The sequence below is a fragment of the Anopheles ziemanni genome, chromosome 2, assembly GCF_943734765.1.
Source record: "Anopheles ziemanni chromosome 2, idAnoZiCoDA_A2_x.2, whole genome shotgun sequence".
NCBI lineage: Eukaryota > Metazoa > Arthropoda > Insecta > Diptera > Culicidae > Anopheles > Anopheles ziemanni.
This window is the reverse complement of record NC_080705.1, coordinates 33,683,846-33,705,681: the sequence shown is the minus strand read 5'-3', so window position 1 is coordinate 33,705,681 and position 21,836 is coordinate 33,683,846. Positions and strand designations below refer to the sequence as shown.

Sequence of the window (21,836 nt, the reverse complement as noted above, 5' to 3'; positions counted from 1 at the left end):
ATCTTCCCATACGTGTTTGTTTCGATTCGATGCAGTCGAATCGGTTCCAATAAATTGCAGCTGCAATATGTCTACAATTTACTCGCAACACTTCATAAAACATGTTACGCTATCAATGAGCCTGATGGGGGATGGTGTGCATGTGAGTGTATGGGTTTGTCCAGTGGAGGGCAGTCGATTTATTTGGGCGCCAGTCGCCAGCAGTCCGTTGAAAGAGAAGTGAAAGAGCGCCCGAGAAGCCATCCGCGGCACGGCACTAATGTTGTTTGAAAGCTGAACGCCACCGGCGACCGGCAATAATTCACGCGAAACGCGAAAGGGTTCTCCATCGCCAGCGTCCACTTCGGGTGTTCTGTGGTACGATTTTTATTTTCCTACAATAGCACGCGCGCTTATGTCGCGGTTGAGGTGTGAACATACTGGCTTCTTGGCTCTATCCGTCTTTATAAATTGACTATTGGCGCGGGCTGGACGCGCCCTCTTCGAGGCGTTAAATCGCTATCCGGAATGTGTCCCCGTGCCTAAATCGATGATAACTGCAGCGCGGCGAATGCTAAAGTGCCTCCTCGCTAATGAACCGATCCGGGGCAACCTACGCCGCCAATTGCAACATGCGCGAAACGGAAAGGAAACCGAGCCCTGTTTTTCTATATGCAGCAGCTATATGCTTCTTTCTCGCCGAGCAACCACTCACATGAAACGCTTGGCCCGATTCGCGAATGCAATTGATGGAAAAGCAGCGCTGACCAGCGTTGGAAATTTTCTTCGATTTCAATTGACGCCCAGCTAGCCCCCTACGCAAACGCGGTGTTAAACAACGGAGCGTGGAATATGTGGAGTGTATCCCACGTTCATAATTCAGGTCCCGATTTTTGCGCCATTTTCAACGGCCGCCGTGCGGTGAATGTTGTTTATGAAAGGGAAAACAAAAAGGTGCCTGTTGGTCCAGTTGCTTTTCTTTGCCCAGACCAGTTCCAGTTTGTAACGGCAACGGAACGCTGGTAACGGTACGAATATAAATCGCGTGCACTAGAAATTGCATACCTTACGGCGCAAGTGGTTTATAGCATATTGCTATAATCCTTTATGATCTTGCGTTGAAAGATAAATAGAAAGTATCATTTCAAAATCAAAATTTCAACAAAATATGTTTAAAATATGTTTTAAAAATTAAGTACCTTCAAAATCAAACAAAGTACACAAAACAATGTTTAAGTGAATGTGTTGAATAGTTCAGCAAATAAGCAATGCCATTCTTACTGCTAAAACATGTCGGGTTGCGACGATCGATCGATGTTTCAAGAAAGATCAATTAGGTGACCCCGTACAGGATCAACGAGAAAGAAACCTCGGTTTTGGTGTCCGCTGCTTCCAGTTCACGATTTAAGACCGGCATGTTAAACGTTTGCGGATAATAACGACAACATCGTCTGCGCCGCCAGGAGGCTTTACATTGTAGCCATCCAATGTAAACAACATGCGTACTCCCGTTTACCAATGTTCCGCCCTGTAAATGCCAAACAAGCTATAACACTAAGTGCCCTTTGCTTTCCACCGGCATCGTGTAGCATCGCAATAGAAGGCCGACCGTGGCTGTGGACGGGCGCAGAAGGGCGCGACATCGTCGACGAGATCTGTGGCGCTCCAGTTCCATAAATCGTCCCGCCCCGCGTGACGATAGAAAATCGTGTACCGGCAATATTATTGGGGACGACATTCGGAAAATGCATAATGTCACGTGGGAGGGGTACAAGTAGCGAGTGGCATGAGCACGGTGGACGTTAGGACGTTAGCCAAGGGTCAACAACTTTTCTGTTGACCTTAAGCGCTTCCAGAAGGATAGGGTACATAAAAATTGTGGCATGTACTTTGATTTTTCTAATTTTTCATACAGTTGCTTTCTTTGCATTATCGGGAGGAAACGCCAATGGAACGAATCGAACCCTTTCCATCAAACAACGATCGCGTACGACACGATCTTTGGTCTTCTTATATCACTTGGATTGTAAAGCAAGACTACTGGACATTTTCACGATGCCCACGACCATAACGTCACACCAAACGCTCGTGTTGGTCGTGTTGAGGGATGACTCCTTGTCACTTACTCGGTGTACGAAGTGCTCAAGAACTCCAACGCCATCGAGCTGTGCAGAAGCCTGATTTACAAACCTCGTTTTTCCTCGTCGGTCACGATGTTGGACAAAATATATCTTCCAGTCGGCATCAAGATGGGGAAAATGAAATAAAGCCTATTCTTTTTTCGGGGTGGTGTAGATTACGATTTTGCTATTGACGCTGAAGAAATCCTGCTGCTTTGAAAGTGCAAATGGTACGATGTTCACGATTGAAACACGACGATTGTTCTTGGAGATCAGAAGAAACACCGCACTGCAGGCTCGTGACAGATTCCAATTCATTAGCTGTCACCATTCTCTGACTGCGATTGTGCAAATGAGATACACATTTAACTCTGTTTTATGCTTGCAATCTGGTTGGTTAGAGCAAATATAACTTCGCCAAGGAAGCGTTTCGTTAAGCACTAAACGGTCCCGAAGGAGGATGTTTATACTAACGGTACATGGTCAGTGGGTGGCATGAACGTTTGAACCGTATTGTTCTATTTAAATTTATCAATAAACTGTCTATCACCATCATCATCATCATCATTCAATACAAAGTTGCTTAGCTTGTGCAAACATAAAAAAGGAAAGATAGGTTGGGCACGGGTTGGAATCGAGCAGAAAACCATCGCGCCCCAAATGAATGCACCGCGCGCGACGATAAAGTGCAAAAATGTTGCAGCCATTAATTGCTCCTTTGCTGTGACCGTCGGTTCTCCCCACGGGACCGAGGCAAATCCAGTGCTGATTTCCGTGCCGAAAAAGGAAAGCAATCCCAAGACTTGGTGCGGGCGAAAAGTGTAGAGCGATAAAAATCTAGCCATTCCGCGCCATAACTGCGCGCATGCCGCTAACGGGTCTTGCAATGGCCGGTCGGTCGATCGCGACTAGCTGTGCTGCTGCTCGGTGGTGATTTATTCTGTTTCCTAGCATCTCCGCTCGAGAAGATCGAGACCCACGACATAAGGTCGCGAGAAAACGATTCTTTTTTAAGTAACAAACTAAAGCAAGAGCCAAACCGATCGTCCTACGACTTGGTGCAAATGACTTCACTTCCAGCAGCCAAAGGGGAAGTTGTGGAGAAAAACAAAATAGTCCACCACTCTGTACCACAATGACGCAGCTGTAGTAAAAGCTGGTCAAGTATCTAGCCGAGCGTTGGAAAGATAAGGTTCCCTTCGGTGCAACACCTTCTTTCTAAGGTTGCAGTGTTTGGAAAAAAGGAAACGAGCACGAAGTTAATATTTATGGTAACCTAATTATCGTGCCCTGCTCGGCTAGTGCCATAATCAATCAGCCGATATTCAAATGGGGTCAAAAGCTTGTAGGTTTTAACTGGAAACACACCACTGGAACCGATACGGCCCCACCGCAGGTATGAACAGAATGGTTCATCTGCAAGAAGGAGGTCGTCTATGTGCCACACAAGAGTAAAGCAGGTTCCGCAACCGCTTACCGGATTAGTCAGTCCGATCCGATGCTTGGATTAAACGTGCGATCAAACTTTTTAAAGCGCCAAGCCAAGATCAATTAATGTCAATGTTGAGGCACACTTAAAACCACAACAATATTTCCACCGCGTGCACGCGAGAAAAAACGGGGGAAAGAAGAAAAAACTCAGCAACAAAGCTAAAATCATGACCGATCAAACGGCCAATATTAATAGGCACATTGATTTGATCCCGCTGCAACCACGCTGCGAATCGAGCTGACTGCACACAGTTTCATCCACTGCACCACGATCCAAGACCACAACCGTTATAGATCTTACCGCCAGACCACGGTGCACCTGGATCGAAGCCGGGTGCGGGTGGTCATAATTTGATTATAATAAATTTATGCCCATTAAGAATAGGTCAACTGCAGCCGCCGTTCGAACGACGTAGCCGATGTCGACAGGGAGCTCAATCGAACCGATCCGCTTGGAAAAAAAGATAAACAAAAACACCGCAAAGAGATTATACTGCGACTCGACCGAATTCGGTCGGCCTACCGCTTAGATCCCGAATGGTTGAAAATGATTCAATTACAAATCGGTATCCCGATGGTTGGATCTCGCTGGTACAACTCTTGTGTGTGTATACCTAACGACGACCATTGCACGCTTGCTTGGCAACGATTCAATAATTAGGGTAACTACGCGCCCCGCTACGGGTCAGATATCTTAAGTTCACACTGTTCTAATGGCGATAGAACTGTGCACACAATGATGTTGTTAACATGCATGTTTCATTAATTATCGGTTACTTGTATCGCGATCGCATTTATACTCGTCACCTTGTCTAGAAACAGGGTGATAAAAGTGTGCCGGTGAAGCTTACACCGTTTACATTGCTAAGGTGTGACGAAAAACATTTGGTCTGTATTTGAATGCAAAATTGACGCAAATTTAACAGTGACAATTGACGCAAAATTGAGACTTTCCGCTCGTTTCCACATACCTTTTGCTTCCCATGGAGATGAGTTGATGATGCTGCTGTAGCTGCTGTTGATGCTGAAGCTGCTGCTGTTGTTGTTGATGGTGATGCTGGATAAATTGCTGCTGCCCATTGCAATCGGCCAGCGGCTGCACTGGCATGCGGGGCTTCAACGGTGGCGGCGGAGTTGTGCCGTTCAACGCCGCCCCATTCATCTTGAGAAGATACTCGGAGACCGGTATCTGTTGCGAGTTGTGTGTTCGCTTACGGACGGAGATGCGTGTATCCGACTGACGACCGGCAACGAACGCTGGCTGCTGCTGCTGTTGTTGCGGAGCAGGAATCATCACCATGCCCGAATGTGACTGTGTCACTTGAGCCGTCTGCTGCTGCAAGGGTAGCGATAGGCGATGGTTTTGGTGGTCTTGCCCTTGCCTACCACTGGCCAGTTGATGCGAATGTCGGTGATGCTGGTGATGTTGATGGTGGTGCATTGGCATCTGCATTCCGCCACCATTCATGGTGGATGTGGCGGAAGCCATCGAAGGAACCGTTTGCGTTTTGGCCATACTGGAAGCTGGTCGCCGTAGAACACTCATACTTCCACCATCCGACGGAGACAGTGGTTGCTGTTGTTGCTGCTGCTGAGGTTGGTGGGGCTTCTTCGGTACCATAGGAGGTGCAACAATGTGTTCAACGTTTCTTGGCAACTGCGGAACCGCCGGGGGGGAGTTCACTGGCGAGAGGTTCTCAAATGTGGACGCTCGGTAGAGACTCTTTTTGTTAGTCTGCCCGGCGAAACTGTTCCGTCGGCTTGCGGAATTCGATCGACAATCGCCGGAATCGCTCAGTTGGCGCATGTGACGCAGCAGCTCCGGCGGAGGTGGTGGCAGTGGTTCGTCCTGATTGATCAGCAGGACGTCCTCTGTCGGTGTCATCACCGGCGGAGGAGGTGGTAGCTCAGGACTAGGTATCCGTAGCATTGGGTTTTTGGGAGGTCGTTCCGGTACCCAATCGTCCAGCGCAATGATCGGGCCCATGATCATTGGCCCCAGGAGGTCCTTTGACAGCTGTTGACGTTGTTGGATCAGTTTATCACGAATTGACGAGTACTCCGATGCAGATGATGTTCTGGAAAAATAACGAATACCATCAATAAGATGTAGACTATTTTAAAATCAACAATTTGAACTACAAAGAATCAATCATACCTTCTTACGGTAGCCATATGGGCGGAAGGATACGGCCCCGTACTGCCTATAGGTAGCATTGAGGCACGGTTTCTCGGAGGAGGCGGTGGTGGTGGAGCGCCATCTAAAGTAGAGATCATATCATGACTATCATGCATCGAATGTGCTTCGACCCCCGGAACACTTGGCAACCCATTGGTTGGTACAACTGAGGATGAGAGTATTAATGTAGCATTGCTGATCATTTGCTGCTGTTGCTGCTGTTGATGGTGATGATGAAGGTGATGTTGTTGAAGCTGTTCGGCAAGAGGTGAATGTTGTTGCGAATGAACGCCGGGGCTCGCAGGAACAACAACCTTGTTCAGTAGGTTCATCGTGTGCACCGACGCGAGCTGATTACGCAAATTGTTCACGGCCAGCTTATCGAGCTGTTGCTGCACGGCTAAGCTACTTGGTGGCGAGTAGCTTCCCATCGAAAGTGATCCATTCGACAGCTCCATCATACTACCGGCGGCCGACGAGTACGCACTGGATATTGAGGAACGTTGCGAGTGAGACGTTACGCCAGAGGACACCGCCGGCGAAGCACCACCCGGGTGCGCCTTCATCGATCCGGACTGCGGCGAGTTTGACGTCGACCCGGGGGATCCTCCCCCGGAGTGGCTGCTGCCTCCGGAGCTCGTCGATAGGTTCAGCGAGTTCGGCCGATGGTGGATACTCTCGCGGGCGTGCTGCTGCTGCCGCTCGAAGTACGAGATGACGGCGTTCTTTTGGAAGGCCTTCAGCGAGGGGTTCGAAATGCGGTGCGTTTTACTCGGATCGAAGTAGGTGTACCTTTGCTTGCCAGGCGGCGTGAGCGGGCTGGGCGTGGATGCTGCGGCGGCCGCAGCAGCTGCCGCCAAGTTCAGTTGACTGAGATGATTTTTGTTGCTTGCGGTGCCACCGATACTACTTCCATTTAGGTTGGACGTGCTACTGCTATGCTGGTTGATGCCGTGATGTTGCTGCTGCTGCTGTTGGTGCTTTTCCAGCTCGTTTATCCGATCCGCCACTGACTGCCAGTTGTGAGTATTAAGTTGTCTACAACAAAACAGGAACAAAGAAATGCACAATGAAGTAAGCACGTAGATATCGCCAAATGCGGAAGGTAATTGCCGTGAATGCGCTAATGTACTCACTTGAAATCGACCATCGATCCGTTGGCGGAAGTTCCGGCAGTCCCGTTGCCGCTGCCGGGCGGCTCCGTGTATGTGCTGATAGGAAACAATCGATTATTGCTACGACTAGAGCGAGTGTTCGGCGCGGAACCGGACGATTGCGTCGTGGTGGATCCCGTGGGCGAAGGTTGTTGCGCAGGCCCGCCCCCTGTAGACGACGTCGTGATTGTGGTTGTCGCCGTCGACGTTTGGGATGATCCTCCTGTCCCACCGGACGAGACGGTGGTCGAAGGTGAATGATTGTTGCCGCTGGCACCGTTCGTGACCAAATGACTGTGTCGGTTGTGTTGCTGCTGCTGGAGTCGGTGATGGTGGACGTTATGTGGCTGCTGCTGCTGCTGCGAGCGATGCGTCAGCATGTGAGAGTGATGCAGCGAGCCCGTCGACTGGGACACACCGCCGAGCGTGGATTGGTCATCGTTCGACATGTACAGGATGCTCTCGGAATTGTGCCGCTGCGGTGTCCGGACGCGCGAACTGTGCGCGATCAGCTGCGAGGTTGAACCTGTTGAGTCAAGTCGAAAGCAAAGAAAACGAGGTAAGTAAAAATAAAATCCCAAAACTTGGCCTGAGAAGCGCATAAAAAAAACGTTCAGAGAAACAACAAAGACTGTTTGCCTTAGTCACCACCATCATTGGATGGTATGATAATTTTTGCAGTGCCAAGTGGTTTGGAAAACAAGTTCATCGCTTCATTTCAATGGTGTGTAAATGTTTGCCCTATACTTTAGCGGGACCGTCGGTGGAAGTGGCCAAAGCTTTGATTGACCGTACCAGCCCGCTAACACTTTGTATATCTATTTTCATCTGAGTCGGAAACAACGCACATACCACGTCGATGGATAAAGGGTGTTTTCTTGGGTGTGTAAAAATAGTAATAAAGTCAATTTCTCCTCCAAAAAAGGGATAGTTTGTGACTCATGTGGACAAACAATAGTACTGGCTTAAGGATATGTTGCTTGGCTTATTCGTGTATTTAAGCTCAGTGATCGATAAGACAAATACAATTACAGTTTCGCATAATGCGAGGGTCGTAAACTGTTCCCACCCAAGGCCATAAACTCCGCACAAAGTATCAAATGATTCGTACCACTCTCGTTCAATCGGCCCTCGCCTGTCAGCGAGCTCAGGAACAGTAAATCAGCTCAATTTCCTGGTATGTCAACAAACATGATACAATACACAGAATTCGTGTTCTTCCACGGCGAAATCGCTCGCGCAAGACATTCGAGACCGCGCCACATTGTTTTAGAGGCAGCCACTGGGACCATCAATTAGACCACTCTGGTCAGCAACCTCCGGTGCGAACCGGCGTGGCTCGTTACCGGGTACCGGGGGAGGTTCTGAATTCTTGCACGACGGTCGCCCGCCCCGAGGGTGACGTCTTGAAATCGGAGATCGAAATTCCTTCCCTCGCCGGCGGCTTCCTCTCGACAGCTGGAGCTCATGCGATCTTTTACCAACCACCACCAGTACAGTTCCAACATCGATCAATGATCTTGTGCCGTCGACGCGGTGCACGCCGTTCTTCACGGTGGCGGCAGCTTGCGGCTTATGCAAATGATGCCGCCCCGCCGAATTGTGCATTCTCGCGGTGCGCCGACACACACGAACACCGAAAGCCCCTCGCGCCGTTGTTGTGATTGATTCATTGTTTCGCATGGGGTCTCCCAGGGTGCGATGGCGCACACCCGTGCCGATCGACTGTGTTGCCGATGGAAAGTGGATCACTTTCCGAGCGATCGGCATCGGCGATCGCGAAAGGGAAATTTACGTCGATCACGCAATGTGATTTACATAGCCGATGACGTACCGCCGACGCCACTCTGCGATCGATCGAATCGAGGACTCCCGCTTCGCTGGAATGCGAATGAACTAAAATGTTCCCCCCCCCCCCAACCCAGGCACACTCCACACTTCGACCGCAGTCAATCGGTCACTTTCGGTTTCATTCGACGAGGGAGCCATACCAACGCTTCCCCACCGGTTAAACACTTTCAATGTCAAGCCGTGTCAAATCCTCCGGGCGACGATGATGAAGTCAGCTCTTGTTGCGAGCAGAGAAATGGAGGCGGCGCTCCGGATCTGAACCAGAAACAACACCAACCATGCGGATGTGTTATAAACACGGTTACATTCAATTTCAGCACCCTGTCGCCTGCGGTCGGGCAGTCTCTCTTTGGCGCCTTCTTCGGACGGCAGGACCCGGAATGAAGCCCTGGAATGGCACCCAGGATCGACCGCAGGAAGCAACCGCAGCTTCCCCGTGCGAGTGTTGCCCCGGAGGTACTCATAAAGCTTCACTCATTAGCGGGGGAACGCGATCATAAAGCAGTAAACACGATGACGCCGCCGTTCATAGCTTTTGCAAATAAACGAGCAGTTTGGTTTCAATAAGTTGAATGGAAAGAAATCGAATTATTACAATAGCCGAATGTTATTCACAACCAATAACTTCTCGAACTGGAGAAGAATTAGCCCGTAGGCAGCACAGACACCCACAATAGAAGTCTCAGCACACAGCAAATGGATATCTAACTCCAAACTCCATTTAACTTTAGGACCGCCTAGGAGAACTTTATATGGAAGCGATTCTAATTGCATGGTTATAGAAAACTGTTGTATCCAAATAATAAAATTAACCACGCTTGGTCGGAGACCGGAAACCGAAGAGGCTCGAGGATGACATAAAACGTGAAGGATAATTGCACAACGGTGCCTTTTCCAGATGTCAGCTTCACCGTGTGAGATGCCCATCGTCGCGTAACGCAGTAAATAAACTGTCCAATGTCCTCGAACTCTATGGCTGCCCTGCGTTGGCTTCCGAGGACTTAAGCTGCAACTTGCGGACCGTTAGGTGGCACGGGGGCGTATGTTGAACCGCACGGACACATTTCTTCTTTGTGCGTCGCTTTGACGCATGATTGAATTATAATTGAAATTTTACTGCCTTTGCCGAGGCGACGTGCGAAAAGCCTTTGCTAACGAGGGATGGGGGATATTTAATTGTGCATCTCTTTGGTACCTCGGTGGTGGATTTTAAAAAGTGTTTACTCATAAATAAGGCGGAAGATATACGGAGCTCGCGATGTGATTGCTAATACTGCGCGCCTATAGCAGTCGATATGTCCTTGAGTGTCTACTTAGGCAAAGTACCAGACAGCGTCAGGACTTTAATTAAGACGCACTACATGAAGATATATTGCAGAAAAATGTCAAGAACGCTAAGTGGAATTACTATAAAATTAAAATCACTCAACCTTAAAAAGCACGATTCTGTAAGTTCCATACTTGAAACCGTTCAGAATGAAGCACCTCTTCAGGCAGATTAAAGTCTTTCAATAGCGCAACTGCTTGTCGCAAATAAGTTAACATCTGAACGTAGTGATTTATGTAGTGATTTTTTGCAGAAAATGGGAGGAAACATGTGTACATAGTTTGAATCGTGTTCATTCTTTTCCCGCCCATCGTATTCGCGGGGACCCTTATTAGAATCAATATCCACCAAAGCTCCATCATCATAAACGCAAAGCAGAATATGTTGTGTTCGGGTGTAAAATTTATTGGTACTTCCCCACCCCCTTTTTGTAGTAACACTTTTTCGTACCGTTGTCGACACACGCAACGCGAAACACAACTTGTAGATTGTGCGCTCTGACAGTATCGATCGGTCGCGATCGTCGCTCTCCCTTTGCTCGGATAGATCTTTCAGATCATTTTATTGCGGAAACCGCGTTGATTGCAATATTGATTCGTGGCTGTGCGCCACCAGCTTGCAATACAGTCGTGCCTGTCGCAGAACAAGACGCATGGCGGCCGACTTGGAAGTTCTTTTGCTCGCAGTGAGGTACTCTGACCAAGACCGAAGGCACTCGCGTCCCGTTCGACCCTCGAAAGCAACCGACGACGGTGTTGGTGGTGTTTTATTGATCACCTTCGTAATTGTTTTCGGTACGTAATGGTTTTCCGTTTCGTTTTTATTTTCTTCTCTCTTCGCCACTTTACCAATCAGCCGGTGTAAAAATTGATGGCCGAAGGGATGCCGATCGGAAAAGTCATTTCCTACGCGTCTTAAGTAGAAAATACGACAGAATTGACCATCACTCTCGCCGGCACCAAATCTGCACACTTTGGATGCGTTTGTTGCATCGTTTGTGTGCGCTGTGCAAAAACCATGATGGGGCGTTGGATCTTACGCAAAATTGCAACGCGCGAATAAAATACGGCGCATCCGCCTCTAGCACGTCCCGGGAAGGGAAAGGTTGGTCGACGACGGTGGACTACCGGCACAAAAACTCAACACTCAGAGGGGTCCACAGGGCGTCGATGATCGCGCTCGCGGTTATGATGGATCGATGATTCCTCAATTCCGTTTAATCCCCCCTGTTACGGAAGAAATAATCCGCAAAATTATGGCCTATAAAGTTTGTGATGAAAAACTCCACTGTGAGACTGGGGCTTGGGTCGTCGTGGATCCCTAAACTGTGGTGAGTTCCTCGTCGGCCAGCGGGATGAACTCGATGCAAGTACTGCAAAGCGAAATAACTTGACAGAAAATCGACAAGAATTACACAAAAGTGGATAAATCTCTCAGTGCCACACAATGTTGCAGAATGTTGCAGAATGTATCGGTTCTTTTTATTTCGACATATCGATGTGCTTTCCGGTGCGATCGCACTCTTCTTCTCGCTGCGGCCCTAGAGAACTCAATCGATCTGACCCAATGGAGCGCAGGGGTTGGTCGAAGTTTATGACACCCATTTCCTGATATCACGAATGCGCATGCTCATTGGAAGCAATCAAACGATAAACTGTGTTTGATAGTGATCCGACAGAGCCTTTGCGAGGATCGTAAAGAACAGTTCCAACGACGTTAAGCAGCTATCAAAAGATTCTCCCCTATAGAAAACCATCTTGCTTGAGTTGTATTTTAATTTTCACCAACATCCTGTCATTCGATGATTAAACCAAGGAATGCAGTTACAAGGTACTCCAATCGTTGGCGCCAACTGTCTGCGTAGTTGTTTTTGCAAAGAAATAAAAAAGAGAAAGAATACAGAATACTCGTCCCAAAAGAAGCAGATACGCGACCGCTGCAAAAACCGATGCCGCAAGTCACAAAATAATTAGCAGTAACATTTCGCAAAAGCCAACGCATCCCTACTAATTATCGAATGTGTGTGTGTGTGGTGTGTTGGTTGTGCCAAACTTTGGTTGCGTAGCATAAACTAATCGTTTCTCTTAAACAAAAAACTACGCCATTAGTTAAAAAGCCATTTGTTTTGTCCTGCCCCGAGGGGATATAGAACTAAAACTTGTGTCCGGTGGAACAATTTTCGGGGTTGGGTTTCCACCAAAACGGCCCTTTTACCCCGTATCACGAAAATTGCACCTGCCACAAACCGCAAACGTTAATCTCCAAGGTCGTGGGCCAGCATGGAGATGCATAGAAAAATAAAGAAAGCAACACGAATGAGGCTGAAGGAGAAAAACAACCCTGTAGCCACCGGGAGGCTACGCCATCAACGGCACACTGCACTTCTGCCCGTGCACAGCTCATCGTTTCAACGAAACGCTCCCCAAAACAATTGCAATGCTCGCAGATAGGGCTAATCATTGCCTGGAGGAACGAAACGAAACAAAAAACACGGCCATATTTATACCCCAGAGCCAAACCGTACCATCATCACGCACCGGATGGTTGCAGACCCGAACGTCGTGCTCTGCGCGGAACGAAAACGGACCATTTTTGCAGCAGCATCATCATCCTTCTGCCTGCATTGAACGTGCGCGCACCCCATCTTAACGTGCAAAGGTGTCTTCCCTTGATCTTGGACGTTTTTTTTTTTGCTCATCTTTCTCCCGTCCGATTCTTTCATTTCTTTCTTTCTGCTTAACCTCGCCAACATTCCCAACCGGGAACCGCGAGGTCCTAAGGGAGGGTGGTAGTGGGGTGTGTGTATACAAACTCGTTTCAGTTTCTTTTTCTCGCTTACGGACGCCACAACAAACCTGTTCTCTACGGTCCCGGGGCCAAAGAGTTTTCGGATCTGACGGAGGGACCTTCGGGGAGCCCGACTCTTATTCCGTGCCATCAACCTTCTTCCACCAATCCTTCCGCCGGGACGGGGGACGACGACATAGAAATCGTTCTCGTGCATCAACCCAACCATTGCCAAACGCGCCATACAACGAAGAAATCTGCCGCCGGTGCTGCTAAAGAGGACGCTGGAACATCGAAAGCATCGGCAACTTCCACACCGGCACGGAAAGTGCATTCACTTCTGCTTTCGATAATATTCTGAACGTCCAGAGTGTTAGAGTAGTCCCCCCTCCGGGGATGGTGGAAAATGCTGCCGGGGAAGCAGAAGTTTTACGACCTCCGGGAGGGCTTGATCTGCTGCTGCTCCCCGTTTGCAGGTCCCTTCCCCCAACTACGGGAACTTTCTGCTTTTCTGCCAAGGAACGAAAAACCGCGTAAAAACTGACCGTTCCGGAGCAGGCAGGCACACTCATTATAGTCCCTCGGCGAGAGGTTAAGCTGGCCGATCGTTTAACGATTCGGAAAGTTTCGACTTCCGTTCCCGAGGGAGGAATTTGTGTGTGCGGTTGAACGGCGATCAAAGCATGAACCCAATTGAACCCCACTGCCTCCATCCAAACCGGCAGCCGCCATTAAGCGGCTCAGATATTTCTCAAAAATAGAACTCAAGGATTTTGCCGTAAACAGTCTTCAGTCATCAGCAAATCAAACAGAGTTGTGTATGTGTGTGCTAGTGTAACGCTATCGGTGTTTAGTATAACTTCTGGACAAATTAGCAATTAGCAGGCAATGGAAGGAGTCTTTTCGCCTTGACGTTTGTGTTTGACACGAAACGAATGGACGTTGAACCTTTGCCGGGGAGACGCTGATAATGGTGATCAATCGTGACTCAAATATGACTCCACGTTCTGTTCATTCGCTCCCTATTCCACCCCCTCAGCCGCTTAGCAGGCTCCTCGTCGAGGGAGGGAGGTAAGGCGGCGTCCGAAAGGCGTTGATTCTGGTTGACCTCAGCGTGTTGTCTTTCTTTCGGCATTATTTTGTGCCAAGTTCTTGTGCGGTTTCCACTGTGGACCACTCCTTAAAAACGGTGGTCAAGACTAAAGCCGACGTTAGAGATACGGCGCTAGTGTTGAGCCCAGCATTTGAAAGCCGAACAACAAGGGTCTACATAGCTAGAGCATGCTGTGTAGCTGATTCTACATTCAGAACTCCACCCCAGCACCCCGGCTGCGGAATGGGTCAAAGCTCCGCGAAACGTTAGAGCGAAATCCTTTTATCGGACTACCGGAGCCCGATATCGCCGACGGGGGAAAACCAGTTCTTTCAACCGTGAACCCCCCCTTTGCACCCAGTATCCCATATTTCGGACCCGGCCCTCCCGGGGTGGAGAGTTACACCAACCTTTTCTTCACAACTCTATTTCTTGTTGTCATCGGTGGGTTCGGTTTCGGCGGGCTCGCTCTAGAATCATGGCTAGGCAGCACGCGATCCATGCTGGCACGGCCCTTTTCGTGGTCAAACGTGTCAAGAGTTTGCCGAGTACCTCCGAGGCACCAACACGAATGTCCAATTTAGCGAGTGCCACTGCGAACAACGTTTTGGGACCCAACTCCGCATGGACTCAACTCTGTTGCTTCTAGAACATTTCGCCACCAGGACTCTCTGGTTCGGTGTGAGGTACGCGTAGAGTTCATTTTTTGCGGGGAGGGGCTCCTTGGGCGTGCTTGTATGGCTTCCACCATCAAGAAGTTTCCCCCTCCCCCCATCTTACTACTTCACCGTTTTTGGCTAGCCGGTCATCTCGCTCGAAACGCGGAGCGCTCTATGCCGAGGGATACTGCAACACCCTCCGAGGCACGAAGTATTTTTGCGTTACCCGTAATTTATTGGCAGCCAGATCGAATTCAAGGTTTCCGGCAAGGAAAGCAGGCAGCACGCGCGTTCGGCCGTTTTCTCCCAGCCGCGTTCGGGCGTTGTCATCGGGGCGACATTGCGACAATGTTCGCAGTCGCAGATAAATACTCCGTATTTCCGTGGGTTCAGCGTTGGAACGCAGAGGAGGAAGTTTTGCGTACCAGCGTCCATTCTTGTTTTGCTTTGCGCACTCGACACGACGATGGCGACGACGAAGGGGGCAAAGGATAAGGAATCGATGTGTTTATAAGAGGATTGCAATTCGTTCGAACATGGACATTGATCAGCTTAAAGGGGAAGGCAGAAAAAAGGCATCGATGCTTGCGCCATGTGACACATATCCCTTCGCGGTTATCGAATGCGTGCAAGAGACACGCGTCGCAGTGCCTCTGATAGCTTGCTGGACAACACACTGCCATATGGAAATGTGCACCGTACCGGTTTCGATGCTTCAATTATTCATTGAGTTGTTTTTTTAACGTACCACTATTTCGAGCAGATGCTTGTTACTAGCAACTACAACACAGTCCATCGTTGCAGGGTGAATAAAACAACGTTGAAAGCTTTTTTCAGGATATCAACCGGTCTACCAAGAGGCCGTACCAAGAGGTTGTTCAATTGGTTCTTCGTCACCGTCGATAATGTTTTGTTAACGCCCACGGCAAACCCGGGTTTCTCACCTTTTCGCAACACCATCTGCCACGATTACTAAACTGCGTACTGCTCCTTTTTGTCACGCCAGACGTGTCGATACATCTAAGCGGACGGAAATGTGCCAAGTAGAGACAGCCAACATCCATCTTGTTATCTTAGCAATGTTTATGCTCTGACCATTTCCGTCTTCGCGCCTACCCTAGGCTACTGAGTTACGCCTGGGTTCGAGTTGTGACCTACTGTCCGATGACGTATGCTAATTTGACAGGACCTATTTCCGCGCACGTTTATTTGGAGAAGAAACAAAACAGCAAGGAACCATATAACTCAAAAACCGAACGGAGCATTCACGAAACGGAATGTTTGTTGTGCGGTGGAGGACTTTTTGCCGAATTTTATTTTGCGGATCTAGGCACGCGCGTCAACCGTAAAGCCGTAAATTAATGCTGAAAGCAAAAGTAGAACTCGTCAATGTTTTATGGAACGGTTGTAAAATGATATCATCACAGGGGAATTTAATTATTTTCCGCTGACGCTCAATTAATACATATGTGTGTTGGTATGATACGTTGATACTGAAAGATGTCAACCGAACCGGGCGTGCAATAACACGTCATTGGTCCGGGGGACATAAATACCAAGCCAGTGCGGGGACCAGAAAAACAAGATTCTCGCAGTTTTAACGACATTCCCGGTTAATACAATTGCAAGTGAATGAACTGAATACATGGAACATTTATTCAAACAACCACTCGTAACATTAAAGAAGGTCACTTTGAATGCCATCAAATACGCAATACGGGCCGCAATTGCAGTACAATGATCCAAGCCGCCAAGGATACGCTGGACCGAATAGGACGATAAATTGCTTATAAAAATGTAATAAATTGATCGTTTCCCACTCCTCGCGTCTATGGTTGGTTATTGGCGACAGTCAGACGTTGGCAGCACACCGTTATGCAAACAATCTTGACAGGATCCTTCGCTACCAAACATCGATTGGCATCGGGGATGGCCTCTCTTAAGCAGTCCGTCAATCAGCTCCAGCGTCCCGAGAGTTACGGCACACTCGAAGCGTTGAGAGACTGTAGTGTAGAAAGACAGCCATTTTCCAGAACGATTCGCACCGCACCGAAACGGGGACCAATGGTTTTCCAATGCAGCGTCATCATTCTGCCAGCACTGCCACTATTTTAGCTCGAGGATATTCGCGTGCACGCCGGGAAACTGAAATGCTCCTTTGCACGCAGATCACCCGTCCCGACCGAGAGGTAACCTTTTCGGTCGATAACCTTTTCCTTCTTGCCCTGCATGCTTTTTGTTATGTTGTTTACCCCGTTGTCCGCCGATCGGCAGCAGTCGCAATCACAATAAATCCATCAAAATAAATAGTAAACATTTTAATAAGAAAGCAAACAAACGGAGAGTGAGCCCCTGAAGGCTACCCTGCACAAACAGCAGGCGATCAGGGCTCGAGACATGATCAGTAACTTCCTTACTTTCAATCAAACTGCCCTCGGACACTCGCACCGCAGGGCGAATGCACCGACCCCAAACGGTACCGGTAATGTACCGGGACGGTTCTGTCCGACGTAAACAACAACAGAAAAGTGCATTTCAAAAAGAATTACTCCCCAGCAGCTAAAGCTTGCTTCCACCGACTCAAGGCACGTTTAAAGATCGCCAGAACGGCGTGCGAGTGAAAAGGCTTGCGTGTTACAATTTAACATTCTTCGGAAGGGTGAGAAAGATGGACACGAGCAGGGTATGATTTACTTCCTTGCGTAGAGTAGAGTGTACAACACCTCGCACACCGGGGCGAGCGCAATCTCGGGCGCGAGCGCCCTAAGTGGACAAAAGTGATCGTAATTGCACGGTCGGGTGATTATTATCGGGCTTCACACTGAATCATCATCATCACCATCGTCGCCGGATGCAAGCAAACAGGAAGACAAAAAAGGAAGATGCTTCGAGCCGCGGACGAGGCTCAATTTACCCGCGGACGAAGCTGCATTGCGCCGATTTGACATCCGAGCAGTGGCGAACGGAAAAGAACGCGAAAGAAATCCGTCTACACCCACGAACGGCACCCACAACAACCTAGACCCTTCGGCGGATGGGCAACAAGGACATCGACCTTTCGCGGGTGGGAAAAAAAGGTAAACACACCGCCCGCCCTCCGATCATTCCGCAGCTAAATCATTTTTCGTACTTGAAACGCACATAAAAACCACTTCCTCCTTTTTGCGCGCCTGAAACGTCAAGTGAGGTCACCGTCCTCCGGTGTTGCCGATGGTATATCGGCGGGTGTAGCTTTTCCTACACCTTTGTACTTCGAGCAGCACACAACGCGCGTTTTCCAATAGGCTGGCATTAATTTTTGCCTATGTGTGATTCTAAAGAGTGGAATAAATAATTATCTCATTACTCGCTGCGTGGAAAGGGAAGCATTGGGTCGTTGGGAGGGAGGAAAACGTACAGCACTTCACCCCCACGTTCTATAATTTATCGCTAATTTGCATGAAAATGGTTTCCTCCTTTCGTGCTCATCCCTAAGAGCCATTGGGTGCGAACAAAATGCCACTTAACCGATCGATGCTCACTTGTCGTGCGCTTTCGTCAAACGACGTGGGCGTCGGACGTAAGGGCATTAAAATGAAAAACCAATTCATTTGCACCTACCTTTCAAGCGAGCAGCAGATGGAGGGAGCGAAAAAGAACCTAGCTACTGTTTCCTAGCCACTTCGAAACGAAAAGGGAGTGTTGCAGAGCCAGTGCCGGACTTTCGGTTGCAGTGCCCCATTGCACTTCTCCGCGAGTGGCAAAACTTTAAACCATCTTTCCCTAAACCGGCACTCAGGCAGCACCTTTACACCGGCAGGCTGAGGCTGTGGTGATAAATCTTGAAAATAAATAGGAAAAGTAAAATCCATCCAACCAGGCCCAGCCCCGCCCGTTCGCTTCGTTTTCGTGTTAAATTTTACTCGCACCCAAAGTGGTGGCAGCGAAAGGGCACCAGTCCATCACTCTCTCAGGCAGGCAGGCAGGTAGGCATGCGAGCGGGGGAACGTCCAGAATGGAACCACAAACAGCGCATGCTTGTGAAAGGTCAATCCCGGCCCGGCACGCCATCCGAGCGGGTAAAGAACGGCCATTGAAAACGAAAGACTTCAATCGAGAGTGCTTGGCAGCAAGCAAGCGACGAACCCGGCCGGGCGCATATGGTGAATTTATCGGTCGGATTGAAATGAATACACTCGCGGATGGTGGATGCACCACGCTCTGGCGGTGGTGGTGGTGGTGGTTGATTGCTTCGTTCAATGGGCGATGAAGTAGGAAATATTCATTCAATCACCACCGAGAAGGGTAAATAATGAGGCACCAGGCTTCCACAGCAATGGGATGAAGCGATGTAAATTGCTTCCAGCAAAAAAGCAGCACGCTCGTGTGCACCCGGGAATCGATTAAGTTGTTCGTAGGCAAAAGCGATTTTGTTCAATAAAAATTGTGCGGTGATTTGCGTGGAGGAGTGCGTACCCTGAGCTTTTCCTTCCGGGACTGACCATTATCACTCTGTTAAAAAAACGAATTGAACTCATTTTCCCGAACGACCGCAATCACACACGCGTGAAGTTCTTAACATTGTTCTTTACTTACCGGCACTGGATAGCGCGGAGGTGCTGGTGGCATGGCTCGCCACGGACACGTCGCTCATCGAGCCGAGCCACTTGAGCGTCTCCGTCGAGGAGCTGTTGCTTTCCGCCGAGCTGTGATTATCGCCGATGCTGCTGCTCGTCGAGGACGCCAGCTGCTGCAGGTCCTGCTGGGACCAGTTGTGGGACGATCGCGATAGAAGCAGCTCACTGTCCTGGCGCAATCTGCAACAAAAAAGGGTGGAGAAACAATACACGTTGTAATCAGTTGCCGGTCGGTGGAATAAGGTCTCGCAGGATAGTTCAGGTTTTCTAGGCAAAATAAATTACCGCGGGCCAAACGAAAAGGTACGAAACATGACAGCGTAATACACACGCGCGCCCCGCAGGACCTCTCTCGCGCTTCGGCAATAAATAATTCGATCCGTGCCCTGAAAGGCGTTACATTTAGGGGCTTTGATCGAGTGCTATATGTTGCCCTTTTTTTTTTAAGCCATGGGGGTTTGTTTTTCATCTGCTACATTTCTGTTGGCGTTATTATTGATGGGCCCGCGTGTGGTGGCAAATTTCGAAACGGTTGTCACCCGGGCCGAGCACGACAAAAAAGAACCGAAATGGCATGCCAATTCCACACACACACACACACTCCTAACCCTGTCAAACAAAGGGCAGCCTCTCCTCTACTGGCTCGATACTACTAAATCGCCTTACACCCTTTTTCGCGCGACACCTCGGGGAGAAGGATCGCGCCGGCCAAACATAATAAACCATTCGAAGCGATCGGGCACGATACGTGGCCCCTGTGTTTCGGTAGCGGGCGGGTTGAGCGTGATAAACTTTGACTAATGGTCGGCGGAAGATTATTTATTTATTTTATGGCTTAACAGTAGCACAGGATCGGGCGCGGCGAGAGGGCCCCACCGTTCCAGACCGGTGTTGTTGCGCTGTTCGGTTCGTGTTTGCACGTCATGGCTACTCATATCTACACACCTCCACTTGCACGGCTCGGGTGTCTGTGATCTGGAATGTATTTTCGCTCGCGGAGTGACCATTGTTAAGCAATTGTGTTGCGGCAGCATCCTTTGTGCATTTTCCATGTGTTGCCATTTGGGAAAGCATGCAAACACCACCGCAAAGGGAGGGGCCCTTCCTTTATTTGCATTGCCTTTGTCTAGAGCATGGTGTGAAGTGAGGAAGAAGAAAACAGGATCCACGGAATATTTATGATTTTCATGTAAAGCACCACTTTTAACATCAGCTCTTGGGTAAAGGAGCTCGATTGTATGAGGGGCCGCTTTGAAACGAAAGGCAATAATGGAAATAAAAATATGGGCTCCCTTATCATACAACCACCAGCACACGTCGTTTAACGTGAATACAATTAATACTGCACCAAATTGAATATCTATTGTGCAAGCAAGGAGCCATCAATTTTACTTTATCTTGTGCTCATCCACTGCAGGCTTTTATCTTTTGACATGATCAGATTGTATTGAAAGAGGATTCATTCCATTTTCGGAAACATGTTTTCCCAAATAAACATGGATGAGATCACATCATGGATGTGCTGAAAGTAGCTAGCAAAATGGGCAGCGCGGTGACGTAATGGAACGGATTCGTGGAGGAAACGTGCAACTTTTAGTGTCAATTTTCCCCGATCACGACTGGTGAAAAACGGAAATATGATGCCGGCTAGAAACACGTTTCTATCGAGCGCGCTGATCGTGGCGGAACTCACGCAACCGAAATTGGAAAGCATGAGTGCTAAAATGTTATTCCAAAAAGCAACGAATTACACGCGGAAAGCATAAAGTTTACACATAATTCATACCAGTGGGTTTAGAATGACTAACATTCTACGTTTGCAACAACGTCAAAGTAAACGAATAAAATAATCATAAAAGTAGACCATGTTATCATACAAGTTTAAGCACAAGATTGCTCAAGTGAAAAATAAATCTCAGCTCAAGAAATATAAACACTGTCGAACAAAACTCCCTTTGAAGGTGAAGCGAACCGCGTTGCAGTGCACCACTTGAGTCTTCCGTGGGTACAGGAAGCTGGCTTTAAGGGAAGAACTGCGCACCACCCCTACAGCGATGTCTGCGGTGATGTAATAGAATGTAGTCCACCGGGAGATCCATCCGCAGCCGTCGTGGTTTCTCCTTCTACCGGTCTGCCTTCACCTCTAACCCCAAGCTATCGACGACTACGCAAGTAGCAATTTGCGAGCGTAGGTTTTGTTTTAGTTTTAGCCCCAGCCCGGGCATTACGAAGAAGCCCACAGACACGGCACAGGAGCGCGGCGCTGGCTGAGCAAACGCGCTCGAAGAAGAAGCTCCCACTAAGGCACTAAGGCGATGGGCGCCGACGAGTGGCTTCACTAACCCGACCGACTTAGGGCTCCTCCCGCAAGCACAGGGAAGGAAGTTACGCAAATCGGTGTCTACCGCTCGCGCCTCGGCCGTGGAAGCGCTAACGGCGTTTCAACACCGCCTCCGTGGGCTCTGGAGGGAAAACATTGGGCCGATGTAACGGTGGTTTTCGGCTTGCGTTGTGTCTAACCTCCATCGCGTCGCCTGCAAAGTGCATTGTATGTGCATCGCCGGCGCCCAGGAGAGCCCT

The 21,836-nt window shown here is 49.0% G+C and overlaps 1 protein-coding gene across 1 annotated transcript in view; it reads right to left on the bottom strand.

Annotated features, from left to right (window-relative positions):
* LOC131293460 (protein Shroom) overlaps positions 1–21,836 on the bottom strand; it is a 183,345-nt gene that overhangs the window by 80,813 nt on the left and 80,696 nt on the right. Inside the window, exons 3-6 of the mRNA XM_058321537.1 lie at positions 19,216–19,436; positions 6,906–7,449; positions 5,749–6,807; positions 4,562–5,668 (exon numbers count right to left, since the gene is read on the bottom strand). Coding sequence (XP_058177520.1) covers positions 4,562–5,668; positions 5,749–6,807; positions 6,906–7,449; positions 19,216–19,436 — 2,931 coding nt within the window. The remainder of the gene's footprint in view (positions 1–4,561; positions 5,669–5,748; positions 6,808–6,905; positions 7,450–19,215; positions 19,437–21,836) is intronic.